Here is a 16926-nt window from a genome sequence, read left to right as displayed (position 1 = left end):
TGGTCAATTTTTAAATATATCTTTCCTTATTTTTTTCTGCTTAGAAGCATATATGTAGTTCTTTAAAAACCATTCTTTGTAGTATTTTATAACTAGCTCCTTATGATGTAACTATGATAAAAATGTTATGATATGTAATATAAGCACCATTCTTATAACCACACAGTATTTGAGTGTGTAGACATACTATAATTCATTCATCCTCCTTCCTACTACTAAACAAAGGCAGTATCACAATTTTTGTGTTATACACAGTGGCTAAGGAAACAACTTTGTGCATAGTCTGTTGTATATTAACCGCTTATTTCCTTGAATAAAATGCCTAGAAGTAAGAGATCTGGATGTTTTAATGTTTTCATAGATGCCCCCAGATATGTACCAGTTTCCACATCTAATGAGCAGCATGTTATTTTTAATAGCAAAATTCAATATCTATGTAATGGAACACAAACTTATTGATCATTTGGAATTCTGCCTGCTAAGCAGGACAATTGATATTTGAATATAAAAGCTACACAATATCTCTAGAAAGGTTTTTTTTTTTGAAAATGAAGAAGGATTTTTCAAGAACTGAGAGTCTCCCTTTGTAGAAAATAATGATTTGTAGTCAGAAGTTTCTGAAATGTTTAGTTAAACCCCAATAAGCCAGAAAAGTGACTTTCTTAACCAGAGGAAGCATAATGAAGCTTCACTTCCTGCGACTCTGTGAGAAAAAGTGGTTTAACTGTTTCAAATTTCAAACAACTTACTGAGCTTTCATTATTAGTTATAATCTGTGCCCTGACGTTAATTCTTCTTAGCTCTCTTAAAGGCTGCGGTTGAGTTTCAAAATGATTCAGAGTGAATCTTGCATTTACTTTATCTCTGCACTTCCAATCAGCCCCAATATGGATCCAGTATTAACAGTGAATTAGCCTCAATATATTTTTTAATGCTATTATAAATGCACTGGATTTCTTAGTTTCATTTCCAGAATGTTCACTGCTAGTGCATATAAATAAAATTTATTTTTATACTGATTTGTGTTTGTGTGTATGTGTGTGTGTATGTGTGTGTGTGTGAGTGTGTGTGTGTTTTCAGACAATGTTTCACTATGCGATTCAGGCTGGCCTTGAACTCACTTTGTAGCCCAGGCTGGCCTCGAACTCAGTCTCCCAAGTGCTGGGATTACAGGTGTGTGCCAACACACCCAACAACTATACTGATTTTCGTAGCCTACAAATCTGCTAAACTTGTTTCTCCGCTTAATACTTTGTTTTGTGGATTCTTTAAGCTTTTTATGTACAGAGTGTATCATCTGCAAATACAGTTTACTTCCCTTTCCAATCTAGATACCATTCATTTCCTTTTTTCCCTAAACTCCTATGACTACAACTTCCAGTACAATATTTAATAGGTAGTGAGAGCAGACGTCTTTGTTTAGTGTTGACCTCAGGGCGAAAGCACTCAGTACTCTAATATGCAGTATTGTGTTAGCCGTGGGGTTTTTGCAGGTTCCCTTTATCAGGTTGAGGATGTGGTCTTCCTTGACTATACAGGCTCCCTTGCAGGCATGGGACCATCTCTCTCTTTCATAACCTTTATTTTAGTACAATGCACCATGGTTGACTTTTGTCATCTGGGGTCCAGTAGTCTCCCTGCTTGGGAGATTGGGTGACTTAGCAGGGGTGCAGGATTCCTCTAGAGAGGTCCCATCATGTCTTGAGTCTTGGCTGACGTTAGAGGGCAAAGGCCAAAATATTGGTTGTTTTCTTAGTTCTGTTATTTTCTTTATCACTGGTCTATAAGACTTGGTTATTGAACAGCCAGAAGGTCAACTGTACCAGTCTTTTTTGGGGGTGGGGGCGGGGAGTACCAGGAATTGAACTCAGCATCTTGCACTTGCCAGGCAGGCCCTTGTGCCACTGAGTTAGATCCCCAGCCCAACTGTACCAGTCTTGAAGGGAAAACAGTAGGCTTTAACTGTTATAATCCTATCTGCATATTGGGCACTTTGAACTCTAAAACATGGCTAGAAAACAGCTACCACTTTTATTTATCATAGTCAGCATTAGTATTCAGAGTTAGTATCTATTTTATCTATCATGTAAATCATGAACTATCTTTTTTTTTTTAAGTCTTTTGGAGACAGGGTCTAGTTGGCCTCAAACTCATGGCAATCCTCCTGGCTCAGCCTCCTAAGTGCTGGGATTATAGGCAGGTACCCACCTGGCTTGGCCTACAATCTTAACATACTGCTTATTATGTTTCTTTTAGAGGTCACACTTTTATAGAATGTTAGCAGATAATAGTACAAAGTTTTACAAGGAAAATTTAAAATTAAGAGCAAACATAGCATTTTAGAATAACAATTATGATGACTAGAACCACTAGGTTCTTTTTATTATCTCTAAAAATACATTTAAATTCCCCTTTTAGTATTAAATAGCATTAATAACAGGTTACCTTTATGTTTAAAGTCTGTTAAGACTTCTTACCAAGAAAAGGTGTTGAAGTATGTCAAACGTTTTGTGCTAATTGAGGAAATAGTGTTTTTTGCTCTTTATTCCGTTAATGTGGTAGATGGCAGTGATTAATTTTCAAATATTAAACCAACCTTGCATTCCTGGAATAAACCCCATTTCATCATAGTCCAGAATCTTTTTAATGTATTGCTAGATTATTTTGCTATTACTTTATTGAGGATTTTTGTATCTTATAAATATATGTTGATCAACATGAAAATTATATGATCCTTTTGTATTAACAGTAACCCTCATTTTCAGAATGCTTTATAATTTAAGTGAGCTCTCATACATAAAATTTATTGTCAGGATAGTCAAGGACCATTAGAACAACTCATATGACCTTATCTGATCTCAGCTATCCATCTGGTAATCTAGCCATCATCCAAGTGCCCAACAAGATAAAGGGTTTCATTTGTATAGTCCAGGAAGATACACCTACTAACCCAGCCATCCTGGCAGTTCTGGATTCCTCTGGCCAAAGTTCCTGTTACCATCCCAATGGAAATGTCTGGTAGGCTTTTAAGTTCCTTCTGTTGCTATTATTGTTTGTTGCTTTGTTTTGTGGCCTTTTCATTTCATTTCTTTTTTAATTTTGTGGCCTCTCACATGCTAGGCAAGCACTCTGCCACTGAGCTACATCCCTAGCTTGTTATTTTTCTTAGAAATAGGAAAGCTTTGAAATTAGTGGTCTTTAGATAGTAAGATTCAATTCAGAGATATTTTTGGTGTATGCCATTCCATACGTTTCTCAATGGAAAAATCCTAAGCAAATATACCAAACATATCTCATCATATTCTGTTAATAAACAATAAGAAAATCTTAACCATACGATATGGTCACTCTAGGGATTTGCAATATGCACCCAGGCAGTCTCAGGGGCCTGTGCCATGATGGTATTGTATTACTTCATTATGGAAATGATTTGTCAGTGGACAGTTACTGTACTGGTTGCTGATGATCGAGATGCATTCCTGATTAGTATGCATTCTGTAGCCACGACCAATAGTAATAACATACAAACAAAATTTCCGAACAAATAAAGATCCCACTCAGGAGGATGAGGAAGAATTGCGAGTTCAAGGCCAGACTGGGCTACGGAGCACTTCAAGGCCTAGACTACACAGCCAGATCCTGTCTCAGAGCATCAAAGGAAAGAAGTGAGAGGAGGGAAGAGGAAATGAAGGAGGGAGGAAGAGAGGAAGGAAGGAAGGAAAGAAAGAAGGAAGGAAGGAAGGAAGGAAGGAAGGAAGGAAGGAAGGATGAGGTCCAAATCCCATTTTGACCTACTAATATATATACGCTATGGCTTCATATTTTTTATATAGCCTGACAAAGTGAAATTTAGGTTTTAAATCCAAATATAATTTAAGCTTTTTGTGGGGCTGGGCATGCACGCCTGCTATCCCAGCACTTGGGGAATGGGGCAGGAGGACTGTGGCGAGTTCAAGGTCAGCCTGGGCTACATAGTGAGTTCAAGCCCAGCCTGAACTACACAGTGAGACCCTCTCTCTCAAAAAAAGAAAACTTTTTGAGGTTTCATAAATAAATATTCTATGTCTTTAAATTATTGATAGATATAACAATCCCAGGAACCTTTGCCAGTAATTGGAAAGTTTGGGCAATGCCAGTACTTGAGAAGGTTGGGGCACAGTGAGCTATTTGTTTTAATCCAAAGCAGTAGTCAGTCCATTACCACCATGTATATTGGAAAATTTCCACTTATCTGTCAGGATTCAGTAGTAATTTTATGTGACATTTTGTGAAGTGCTATAACACTTCTCTCTTTTTTTTTTTTTTTTTTTTTTTTTTTTTTTTTGCTATGACACTTCTCCACCATATGAATTAGTGTCTAGAGACCAGTTGGTTCCTGGAGCCACTGAGTCACGAACTGCACTCCTGGGCACTCTGACTGGCCCTCGATGTCCCATCATCACCCCTCCTGGGCTGTCTCTCTGGTGTAGCAGGTCTGTTTCTTTCCCGCTGGACTTAAGATCCTTGAATGGATGCTCTGAATCTTTGCCATTCTGTAGCAGTCTACCTATACGTGGTGGAGACTCAAAGAAAACTTATTAAATACATACGGGACCCATTTATCCAGATAATTTTAGCCAAATATTATTTATTTTCACTCACATTTCAAGGTAAAAACAAATCTCCTTCTTTCCAAGTCTAGCAAGATAATCACCTCAGTTTTTTATTTGTGTTTTTGCCAGTAGATTACTACCACTAAACAATACTGGGGAAATGAGATATTAGTTTTCTTCTCCCGGGCAGTTCCTAATAGTTGTTTTCAAAAATAGTTCGTTATCAAATTCAGCCCACTTTCGAAGTACTCCGAACTCTCTTCAGGTGGGGATGATGATGAAGTTGGAGGAAGGTAAGAGTACAGCAGGCCATAGCTGAGTAAAATGGCGTGGTGACTAATGCCACCAGATCTTAGTGTGCACGGCTAAATCTGTCTATAACGTGGTAAAGGCAGGGCGCTGCGATGCTGAGGGGTCGGACAGGCCCGGTGGTGGCACGCCACCTCCGCTGTGGGGCAGAACTCTTTCCCAGGCCTCTTTTGCCACATCCGGTCCTGAGGAGTCATCTCCATGGAGGACGCCTGGCTCACAGTCGGGGGCACTGTGAGAAAACAGCTTTTCACACGGAGGCCAATCTGGGCTTCCCCAGCGTTTACCCCCACTGGTCTGAATTACCGGCCTGGTGAAAATCTGAGCCGTAGCCTCCCCTCTTTGAGGAATAGCCTCCTCTCCTGTACCTGTCCCCTCTTTCCCAAATGAAACTTCCCCTCCTCCCTTTTTATCACCCCAGCCCCTCTGTGGACCCACTTTGGTTCGGCAGTATGGTCTCAAATTGCATCCCGTACCTCAAATTAATGTAGAAGTCCATCCTAATGTTATAGTGCCTAAGATTACCTAAGGTTCTCATCACTCATATACCATTGACTAGCACGAACCGTTACTGCCTTTGGTTAGCAAACGACAGGGCTAATTCAGCACTGAATTATAGCGTTACTGTTTACCATTTTTAATTTCCTTCCAGGGTGTACCTCAACATCATAGGAGGTCAATATTCAGATCAAGCTGGCAACAGAGTAAGAGCCTGGAATTGGTCAAGTTCCACGACCTCTTCGCCCCTCGTTTCATTTAAACCTGTCTTCTTGGCTTTGAACCATAACATTGGGATGCGCATCTTAGAGCAAGACAAGATTTGCATCACTTTTCTAGCAATGGGCCAACAGGCAACCATCAGGGTGGGAACCAAAGTAAAGGTAGGCACATTATTAATATACGTTCAAGCATTTAGATAACAATAAAATGACTTTTGTTAATGTCATTACTAATGCACAATACACATGCACAATCTATAGTCCACTGAGAAGTTTGGAATTCAATGAGAAATGCACAGCGCAAGTTTCACAGTGAATCAAGGCAGGCTTACTGTTTCTTTCCTCCTGAAACTCTTTTTAGTTCAGAGTTGGATCCAAATGCCAAATGCGTGTTTACTCTGAGTAGTGTTGCTTTGGAGATGTTAAGATTTGTATTATGTTCATTCTTTTCCCTGCTATGGCAGAAAAGCTCTGGGCTGGTCTGGGTGAGGTGTGTTTTAATGAGACTTAAGGCCGAGCCTAAACTGCCCTTCCTTGGAGCTGACTCCCAGAGCTCAAAGACATTCACCTGGGATTACAGGCGTGCGATGCTACACCCGGCTTGTTTAACCCATTTTTAAAGGAAGAGTTTACCGCAAACTTCATGGGTGTATTCAACTTCTAGAAACCTATACTTTTAAGTATGTGGAAATATTCAGCACAATCAGCACAACCAGCACAGCCTGGGCTACAAAGTGAGCTCAAGGCCGGCCTGAAGTACATAGCAAAAACCCTGTTAAAAAAAAAAAAAAGAAATTTATAGTATAATCTCCTTTTGGTATATTACACCCATGGCAAGTACATGTGCTGTACTCTCTCTCTCCCTCTCTTCCTGTCTCCCTTTCCCTCTTCTTCCTCACAGCTCTTTTGTTAAGTTTTAGTTTCTATTAGTATTCACCATCAAAGAGTTAAAAACATATTGCAGTCTCCATGTTTTAGCAATGCAGTTCATAGTAGCTAATTCTTGGAAGTCTCCAAAACTAGAACGTAGGCACCTCATTTCTCAGAGCACCCTCACTCGGCTCTTGAGTGCGTCCTGTATCATAGGCCTCTAATAAATCCTTCTTATGCCTCTCTTAAAAAAAGATGAATGGATAATGCAAATGTGCTATTTGTACATTATAGAGTACTACTCTCTGCAATAAGAGGGATGATTTTGAGTCATTTATAGGAAAGTGGATGCCCCTTTAGACAATAATGGTAAGTGAAATAAATCAGACACACAAGATTAAATATTGCATAGTTTCTCTCTCTTATATGAAAAATCCAAAGTATAAATGATTTAAAGAAATAAAAAATAGATAATGGGAAACAGGGAGACAGATCTTTTGCAAGTGGGAAGGGGACCACGAGGAGGAGGGAGGAGGGAGGGGAAGTGAAAGAACTCAGATGTGTTGCATAAGCGTGCTGCCTCCCCACATTGATTCTGAGCATCCTTTCCTTTCTCTTTGCTGCAAGCTACCCCACCCTGAGGAGATCCCCGTCCTCTGGTACCTGAGTGGAGAGGACCTTCTGCTGCTGGCCAGTTTAATAAAGATTCGACGCCTGTTTCATAAGCTAGAAAGATGCATGAATTTTCCCTCAAGCCAGATTTGGGAAAAATTAAAGCAGCCTTCCTACCTTTCTTCACTTTCTCTAAAGCTAGTGGCCCTCTGTCAGAATTCCGGTATAAAGGAAGATAAACTTACAGCAATTACAGATATAGTAAATGAAAATATGTAAAAAGAATAACGATGCTTCCATTTCCTTTTTGTGTGCATGGGGCGTGGAGGTGGGGGTTGGAAAGGTTTTCCTGTTTGTTTTTGTTTTTCCGCTTTACTGTCCCAGATGAGAAGGAAACGCCAGGAAATATGCTATTTATAAATTTAGAACACACCCCGAGTCATTCCTAGCTTGGCTTCTTGGTTGGAAAAGTAACCAGTTGCTCCCTAGGAAATGAGCGAGTCAGCCAAGCGCTGGCGTCTATCGGGGAACAGAGCGCAGAGGGAGCAGAAGCTGCCCAGTCCCTGGGAGAGCTGGGCGAGAAAAAGCCCGGGCTGGGTTTCAGGAAAGCCACAGGTAAAGGAAGCCACCGTCACCACTGATGACCTTGGCCACCACGCTGCCAGCGAAGGCTGGTGGGAAATCTTCCGGGAGTTGCTGCAGCATCACACCACAGCGCAGGGAAATGAAAGAAACACGCCCCATGCCCTCCTCCTCCTGCCAAAGCGGGGCAGAGGCTCCTCCTCCTTACCTGCCTTGCAAACGCTTCGGGCAGGGGCCTGTCACTGGGGAATCACGGGTGAAGCAGCCAGCAAAGCTGCGGAGAATTATGTATTTCCCCATGTCCTGGGTTATGGCGGAGCGAGGAGGGATACTGCTGAATCCACTCCATCCGGCTGGTCTAGAGCGGAGAGCAGAGCTGAGACGTGGGGCTTGAGGGCTAAAGACACGCAGGGTGCAGTGAGCCCCGAAGCTCCTGAACTTCCGGGGACTTCGTTCTGTCTTTTGAGAGGAAGAGATGCCGCTGGAGGGGACAGCCCTCGGGGCCGAGTCTAGCACGGACATGTAACAAGCGGGCTAACCCGCCCGGTTCACAACTTCACCGCGCGGACTAAAGCATTTCTTTCCTGACAGAGCCAAATGGAAGGGAAAAGACTGCGGGGCGAAGCCGCTGGAGGGGCCTTTTTTTCTTTTTTTCCTTTTTTTTCTTTTTTTCATTTCCACTCTTGCTAGTCCTCATTTCTATCTTTGTGAAGAAGAAACTCCTGGACTCATGTGTTAATGCTAAACGTCTTTTTTTTTTTTTTTTTTTTTTTTTTTTAGTCTTAGCTTCTTCCTTCTTACTAAATAAACTTTTAATTTCTATTACATAAAATAGATATATTAAACTGATTGATCTAGTATATATTAGCACATCTCTTTTTAAAAAGCACCTTACAACAAAACTCCAACTAAAATCTGTTTTTACATCATTAAAAACTACTATTAGGGTGCTGCCCCTAATAAAGTCTTCAATTAGATCTGAATAAAGTCTGAGTAAGGTCTTAACTGAGGTTAGCAGAATAATGGGATGACATCTTTCACCAAGTTGCTTCATATTTAATGCCTGGATGTTTCTTTGAATTACCTTTATTTTAATAAATTATAATTTGTCGCATGTGATAAAGAATATATGTTGCTTCATTAAAACTGTATTAAAAATAAAAATGTTCCATAAAGGGAAAGTACGGATGGCAAGCAGCTTACACTGGTTCACTTTAGTGGCTTTTCAGGTTTGTGGTGGTACAAAAGCAATACACACTCAGGAGACTCCCCACTTCGAAATTTCAGTTCTGATTTTGGTTTTCCTGGGCTGCCATAAGCAGCACAGTACTCTTTGGAGACGCCGGGCAGCGGCTTCCGATCTGCAGCTGCGGAGTCAGCCTCACAAGCACCAGCGTCGGCAGCTGCATTTGCAGTGGACGCGGTCGCCAGCGTTTGGGGGTACTGAGTTTTGTGTTTCCACATCACATCGCGTCTACAAAACGCCCATCTGGGGCCGGGAATACAGCTCAGCGGCACGGTGCCTGCCTGGTAAGCATGAGGTCTTGAGTTTGATTCCCGGCACAAAAAAACCAACAAACCCCGCCCATCTGTGTACCCATGAGCTATTTACTTCATTATCAAATAGGCTTTCTGTTAGACTCTGCCCAACCATAGGCTTACAGGTGGTCCTGAGCATATTTAAATTAGGGTAGGTTAAGCTGTGGTGCGTGGTACGTGATGTGTATTAAATGTACTGTTGACTCAAAATACTTTCAACTTATGATGAGTTTGACCATGATATAAGCCCATTATAAATCGAGGATCATCTACATGTCTACACTATTGGTGTCATATTTCAAAACAGTTATATTTATTCAAGGGACTTTATTAAAAATAATGAATCTTGTTTTGACCATCTACTTATATCAAAAGAGGATTTGATATGCCTTAAATCTTACATTCCAGTATCTGTTTTTCCATGTCTGTTCTAGGTAATCTCAGTTTTTAATAAAAACGTCTTCAACAGGTATGATAGACATTGTGAAATGAAAGGAAACTGCTCAAAAGTAAAGCGCAACTGGGGTGAGGGAAAAGAGAAAAGAAAGGGGAAATTATGTATGTATGTATATACAGGATAGCAAACATAGTTGTACTACTGAGTCCTATTGCTTTACTTAAAGGAACAGTTAATGATTTAATTATTTGATCCATCTTCCATGTCTCTATTTGTTTTCCTGAGAAACCACTTTGAAGATATCAATATGTAATACAACAACCATTGTTAATTTCCTACCACTTTGTCTGTAATTCAGTATTGCTTGTATTGTTCTTATGCTATTTTATAAACAGGTGTGTTTGTTAATATGTTTTCCTTCTTTTATTTTTAAAATAAATTAATAAAAAACCCTCTTCAACAAGTGTAAACTCTTCTAACTATAAAGCTGCTATATGGTAATATTACACTGAGGGAAAAATGTATAGTTTTTCCGGATGTAAACGTTAAGTTATAAAGCTTAAAGAATATGAACCATTGTCTCTTTTTGTTCCTGATCTCAGGATTATGAATTATTATTTTGTTTCTATATTTAACTTACATTTTTTGGACAAATAAAATGATCATCTTTTGAAGATATACAAATGAATTTCAATGTAACTGGTAGGTAAAGAAATTAAGATTTTTTGTTCCAGGCAAACATGGCAGCAAACGGGCAGAAGTGCCTGCCTGGCAAATGCAAGGTCCTGAGTTTGATTCCTGATACCAAAAACTAAATAAAATAAGCTGTAAGTGTTAGTTACAGTAACTTTTCTTTTACACAAACATGTTTCCCTTTTACCAGTAAGAATAAAAAGTGCTGCACAAATCACCCATATAATTTCTACAAATACACATTTGTTTTGGTCGTGTTTAGCCATCTTAAAAAAGGTGAAATTGTAAAGTGTGGATCGATTTCTGCTTCATTTAATTTCTCATTACAATAGCCTGGGTAAACAAAGACATGAGTTAAATAAACCACATTCCAGCGAATGGCCCTGGCCCTCTGGAAGGATACAGAGCAATCCATCCCAGCTTTTCCTTTAAGAAAGACCGCCTGCATGCTTGTTTCCACTTGTGCATTTTTCAGTTGACATGTATGAATCTGAGGTTTAAGCAGTTGCAAAAAAAGGTAACTTCCAATGTACTGTAAATCTTGACATCTTGAAATAAAACATTATTTTGTCAAACAATCAAATAGAATCTAAGTGCCACAATAATGTTAAAAAGTCTGCCAAAAAATGTATACACACTTCAGGAAAGAAAAACAGTATGATGGTATTACTCTAGTGTGGGGGACCCGTGAGAATGTCGTATATCACAGAAAACCCACTACACTGCCAGCCCTCAGAGAAGAAACTGAAAATACATGTGCAGCAATCAATCTCAATGACCAAGGTTATCCAGCAGCAGCTGGCTGTACTAATAAATGTCTGGAAGCTAACAGCCCCCACTTTGAGCACCTCCTGTAATTTTAGAGGCCAAAGGTAACGTATTAATTTCACGATGTCTCAATAAGTTTAATATTAAAAGGGCTGGGGATTTAGCTCAGCGGCACAGCGCCTGCCTGGCAAGCACCAGGTCATGAGTTCGATTCCCGGTACTGGGAAAAAAAAAATTTAGTATTAAAACATTTAACAAGTTTGTCTTTTCCTGAAGTATACATACATTTTGTTGAACTCTGTATATTAACTGGCTCGTGTGTGTGTGTATGTGTGTGTGAGACTGGGGATTGAACTCAGAGCCTTGTGCATGCCAGGCAAGCACTCTATCACTAAGCTATGAGTCAGAAATTTTGCAACATTTCTTTTTTTCTAAACTTACACTTTCACTCTATTTCTTTGAAGTTGATTAGACTGTGATACATCTTATATCTGAAAATCTATTGTTGATCACCTTTTCATACTTTTTTACGAAGTATAAATTTATCAATCAAATATAAATCAAGTACATACTTAAATGAATGAATTGCATGGCATGTGAATTTTATTTCAAAAAAATTTTTTTGCTGCTTTTTTGAGACACGGTCTCACTGTGTAGCTCAGGCTGGCCTCAAACTCGCTAAGTAGCCCAGTCTGGCCTTGAACTTGCACTGATTCTCCTGCTTTGGCCTCCTAAGTGCTGGGATTATAGCCCTGCACCATCACGCCTGGCTCTGAAAAAATTTTTAAATATTCCAAACATATTTCTAATTTTAAAATTCCATATTTTAAAAAATTGCATTAGTGCATATTAGAGGACAGCAGGTTTTGTTTTGCATATTCATACACACATATGTAACATGCTTTGGTTACCCCCCTCCCATAACCAACATCCTCTTCCCTCCCAACACCCTTTCTCTCTCCTAAGTCTCCCTTCTACTTTCCTGTAATTGCTTCTTTAAATTAACATATCTTTTAGATTCCACATATGACAGAAAACACATATCTGACTTGAGTCTCGCTTATTTCATTTAACATGATGATCTCCATTTTTATCCATCTTCCTGCAAATTTTATTCTTTATGGCTAAAGAATACTCCACTGTGTATATACAACCACATTTTCTTTATCCCCTCATCTGCTGACAGTCACCTAGGCTGTTTAATATCTTACCTGCTGTGGATTGTGCTGCAAGAAATAAGGGTGTGTTGGTATCTCAGTAGCAGTGGCACAACACTTGTGCCACAGTAGGCTGTTTGCTATCATGGAAAACTCCAAAAGGTTCGCCATCACTGCTCTACAGTACGCTGACAGTTCTTTTGGGACTGTATCAAGGAGTGGTACAGTTAGATTCCATGGTAGCTCTGTCTAGTTTTTTGTGGAACCCCATACTGATCTCCACAGTGGCTGTACTAATTCACACTCCCGCCAGCACTGTAGAAGGGCTCCTTTTCGCTGCATCCTTGTCAGTGCTCACTGTTTTCTGTATTCTCAAATGACCTCCACTCTGAGTGGGGTGAGGTGGAATCTCAGCGTAGTTTTGATTTCCATTTCCTTCATGACTAAAGATGCTGAACACTTTTCCATGACTCACTGGCCATTCGTATTTTTTCTTTTTAGAAATGTCTGCTCAATTCATTTGCCCATTTATTGATTGGCTGTTCAAGTTAGATTATTTTTTATATTCCTCATGATAGCCATTCTTATTGGGGTGAGACATTCTCAGTGTTGTTTGATTTGAAAACATTGTTAATCACTATTTTCAAGTACATTTTCACTATCTCCCCTGAGATTCTAGTCACCTGTAAATTACATTTTATAACGGGCCTCACAGGTCACTGATGCTCTGTTGGCTCTTTCCAGTCTTTTTTTCTTTCTTCCATTTGCATAGTTTAAGTTCACTGATCTTAATACGTAACCTTCTCAGCCCCAGTGAATTATTCATATAAAATATTGTATTTTTCCTGGCTAGAATTTTTAAATCTTTCTCTCACCACTACCTTCATGGTTCTAATACTTGAGTATTTGCATAAAATTTTTAAATCTTTGACAATTCTATCATCTGTCATTTGTGTTGGTTTCTATGTTAACATTCCATTTTCTATATCTAGTACATTTGTACAGGATTAACACTGCGCAAATTCTGTTGAAGAGTAATAAATTTGTTGTGTTCTTCAATGTGTAACACTTTCTTCAGTTTTGAGTCATTTTCACCCTTTCAAAGTAGAAAAAAAAACCCTGAAAAATGAAAAAAAGAAAACTATTTCTCTACTCACCTACACTTTTGACATCCCACACATCAACCAATTCCTTGGTAACAGCTGGTCCCAGTACCAGAAAAAAAAAAAAAAAAACACAAAGAAAAACCCAAAAAAACCTTGATACCAGCTGAGTATCCTATTAATTTCTGAAACAATCTACCTGGAGTTACTATCAGATCCCACAAGTTAAAGGTTCAGGACCAAAGACTGCCCCCACTTTGGGCACTAACTGCAAATCCTGGATCACCTGTGCTTCTGACCAATTGGATATACAAATCAGGGGTTTCCATGACCTTCAAATTAACTATTTGTTAGAATGGCTCACAGAACACAGGAAGATATTTACATTTACCCATTTATCGTAAAGGATACAATTCAGGAAGAGCTTGACGAAAGAGATGCACAGAGCAAGGTATCTGTGTGCGTGTGCTTGTATACGTGCTCTCTCCAGGTGTATCACCTTTCCAGCAACTCACCCACCTAGTTCATCAGTTTGTTCAGCTTTTAACAGAGCACTTCCAGGAACCCTCTTCCCTTCCTGAAGTTTAGCAAGTGTGGTTGAAAGTTCCAACTCTCTAATCACGTGGTCTTCCTAGTTCTCAGTTCCCTGCTGTATCTGGGGACCCCACCCTAATCCGCATCATGATAAGGGACTCCTCAATCACTAACTGCAGAAGACGTCACTCAGGAAATTGCAAAGGTTTTAAAAACCTAGAACTTGGGACAAGGACCAAACATATATCTATTCTGCTACGCTTCTTACGCTTGCTGAGAATGCTCGTGCAGATTTTTGTGGTTTCTTTCTTGTAAAACTTCCTCCTTGATCATTGTTTGCCATACAAATTCTAGCCATCTTCTTAACTCCATTCTCAACTCGATCAGCTAACTACTATGCTTGGCATCCTCCTCTCCTTAGCTTCGACTGGAAGTGTCTGTTATGAACTGATCTGTGTTACCCTAAGATTTATATGTTGAACCCCTAAAAGTATGTGTGACTGCATTTGGAAACAAGGCCTCCAGGGAGGCAACGAAGGTTAAACGAGGTCAGGAGAGAGGCTCCAGTCCCACACGGCTGCTGTTCTTCTGGAGACCAGGGTACTCCTGTCTTCCCTCACCATGTACAGTGTACACAGAGGAAAGGCTGCACCTTAAGAATAAAAGGCTGTTGTCAAGTCAGAAACCAACCCTGACAACTCTTTAATTATGAACTTCCGGCTTCCAGATTTGTGAGATTTTCCGTTCAGCCACCTGGAAGCATTTCGTAACCGACACTTTAACAGACTAACAGGGCCTCCAAAGAGAAAACATGGATCATTTTGATCCACACTTGGTTCATACAGGTATCTAGGTTATCTAGGTTGTGTACTGCCTGTTGTTTACATCACAATGATGAAATATCTTTTAACTAAATGAATTTCAGAAATTTCTGAGAATAGCACTGGGAATTGAAACTCCATCATGAGGCACCCTTAAGAAATCTCAAGTGCCCATTATCTTCCGAGAGAAAGACAAGTGCATGATGCCCTCTGGGTGGGGAACCCTACATACACGAGGCAGCCCAATATCTGCCTGCAGATTTCCGGTTTCAGCAAAATAGGATTAATAGGTCCTAGTCACATTTGTATTACATGAGAGCATGGAAGTTTTCATTTGGTCCAAAGTAGCCAGTTTAATTTCTATCACATAATTTTTCTTGGAATAAGGAAAATTAGTCCCCAAAGTAAATATATTAAGATCAATCTTCTTGAAATGGTCATAGGACATATAATGCATTGTCCCTAGAGTTCAAAGACAGGATTGAATACCTGGGATAACTGTACTGCTGATGTCTGTCGGTTTGAGAGGAACAGTTAACACTTAAATTTTTTTTTTGACCAGTTTTGCAAGCTTCTGTCTGGTACTCTGAACAACGGGTGTGAAGACAACAGTATGCAGTATGGCAACCACTGCTGGAGTGAGGCTCTGTACCATTTCTATTTTTTTTGTTATTTTTTATTCTCTTTAATGGTTTGATCAATCTTGCATTTTTACATCTGGTAATCTGAGCAACTTCATTGAAGATAACAATATGTAATATACCAACCACTGTTAATTTCCTATCCTTTAATTTTGAAATTCTGTATCATTTTTGTTGTTTTGTGGTTTTTGTCATCTTTGTTGCTTTTTTTTTTCTTTAAAATAAAACACAAAGACCAAAAACAAAGACAGGATTCCCTGGGCCACAAAAAACAGGGACGGCTTCTTAGAAAAATCAAGAAAAAATAATCACACTAACCCACTGAAGTGAATCTCATGTTCTTAAGCCAAAGCAAAGTGTCCTTGTCCAAAGAGAGGAAAACAGAAACCAAAAAAAATTTACGTTACGCTCAAAGGTTACCATCTAGCTGAGCACGGTGCCTCATGCCTGTAATCCCAGCACTTAGGAGGCTGAGGCAGGAGGATCATTACAAGTTCAAGGGCAGCCTGAGCTGCAAAGTGAGCTGAAGGCTAGCCTGAACTGCACAGTGAGACCCTGTCTCAAAAAGACCAGAAAAAAGTTACCATCAAAATTATAAACACAAAACTTTGGATTTGAGGATAATTCTGAGAGCACAACACTCAGCCCTAGGGTAAACGAAAATTTACAGGAAATATAAATGAGTGAGTGGCCACAAAAGCAAACACTAACCATGCTTTGAAGGAAAAACATCCCGCATTACTTATCAGCTACATAACCGAGGTCAAAGACATCTGAAAAGTGTGATAATGTAATACCAGAATGTTTTTGTTAGAGCATGGTTTTGTCTTCACTTAAAAATTTATGAAAAAATTCATGAAAATGTTTTATCCTACATTCGTTTTAACATATAAGTTTTTATTGTTCTTATCTCTGTATCTTTTAAACCAAGTTGATACTCCAGGAAAGGTTTTTCTCCAGAAGTTGGATGCAATCCCCACACTGCTGCATCTGGCTTTCTTTGGTGGTGGTGGTGGTGATGGTGTGTGTGTGTGTGTGTGCGCGTGCGTGCGCGCGCCCCACCTTAACGCCCCACCTTAAGAAATACGGCAGTCTCTGTCACAGAGAGCTCTAACCATGTTGCTCAGGCGAGGCTGAACTCACGATCCTCCTGACTCAGCCTGCTGAATGGCTGAAATTACAGGTGTACACTACATGCACTAAAATAAAACAATATTATAGAGGTATTCCTTTAAACTTACATAGACTTTGTATATAATCTGCAGTGCTACATCATGCTTAAGAATTACTGCAGTGATTGAAGAGGATGTCTTGTAAGAACTCTGTATCCAGAAGATGCATGTGGGAGTATGGGAAGGATACGAGATATAAGATAGTACATAAATGTACAAAAAATTACAAAGTAGTACATAAATGTACAAAAAATATTACATAAATGCCCAAAAAAGTAAGTACTATCTAAAGAAAACAATGACAAACATGCTGGAAACAGACCTAAATGTCTTAGGAACACTGAAATGGTGTCAGAGTGAAGGAAGGAAAGGATTTGGTTAAGGTGACTGTCCTCAGTTCGAGTTTCATTCCACAGG

General features: G+C 39.6%; 1 protein-coding gene across 2 annotated transcripts in view; it reads left to right on the top strand.

Annotated features, from left to right (window-relative positions):
- Nucleotides 1-7387, top strand: part of Erich6 (glutamate-rich 6) — a 33404-nt gene extending 26017 nt beyond the window's left edge. For both annotated transcript variants that reach the window (XM_005393013.2, XM_013518579.1), the window contains exons 12-14: nucleotides 2863-3018; nucleotides 5554-5782; nucleotides 7118-7387. In XM_005393013.2, the coding sequence (XP_005393070.2) occupies nucleotides 2863-3018; nucleotides 5554-5782; nucleotides 7118-7381 (649 nt within the window). In that variant the 3' untranslated portion in view covers nucleotides 7382-7387. The remainder of the gene's footprint in view (nucleotides 1-2862; nucleotides 3019-5553; nucleotides 5783-7117) is intronic.
- Nucleotides 7388-16926: the final 9539 nt, after the last annotated feature.

This window comes from Chinchilla lanigera, unplaced genomic scaffold (assembly GCF_000276665.1).
Source record: "Chinchilla lanigera isolate Chin_1 unplaced genomic scaffold, ChiLan1.0 scaffold00047, whole genome shotgun sequence".
Lineage (NCBI taxonomy): Eukaryota > Metazoa > Chordata > Mammalia > Rodentia > Chinchillidae > Chinchilla > Chinchilla lanigera.
This window is presented reverse-complemented; position numbering and strand designations above follow the sequence as displayed.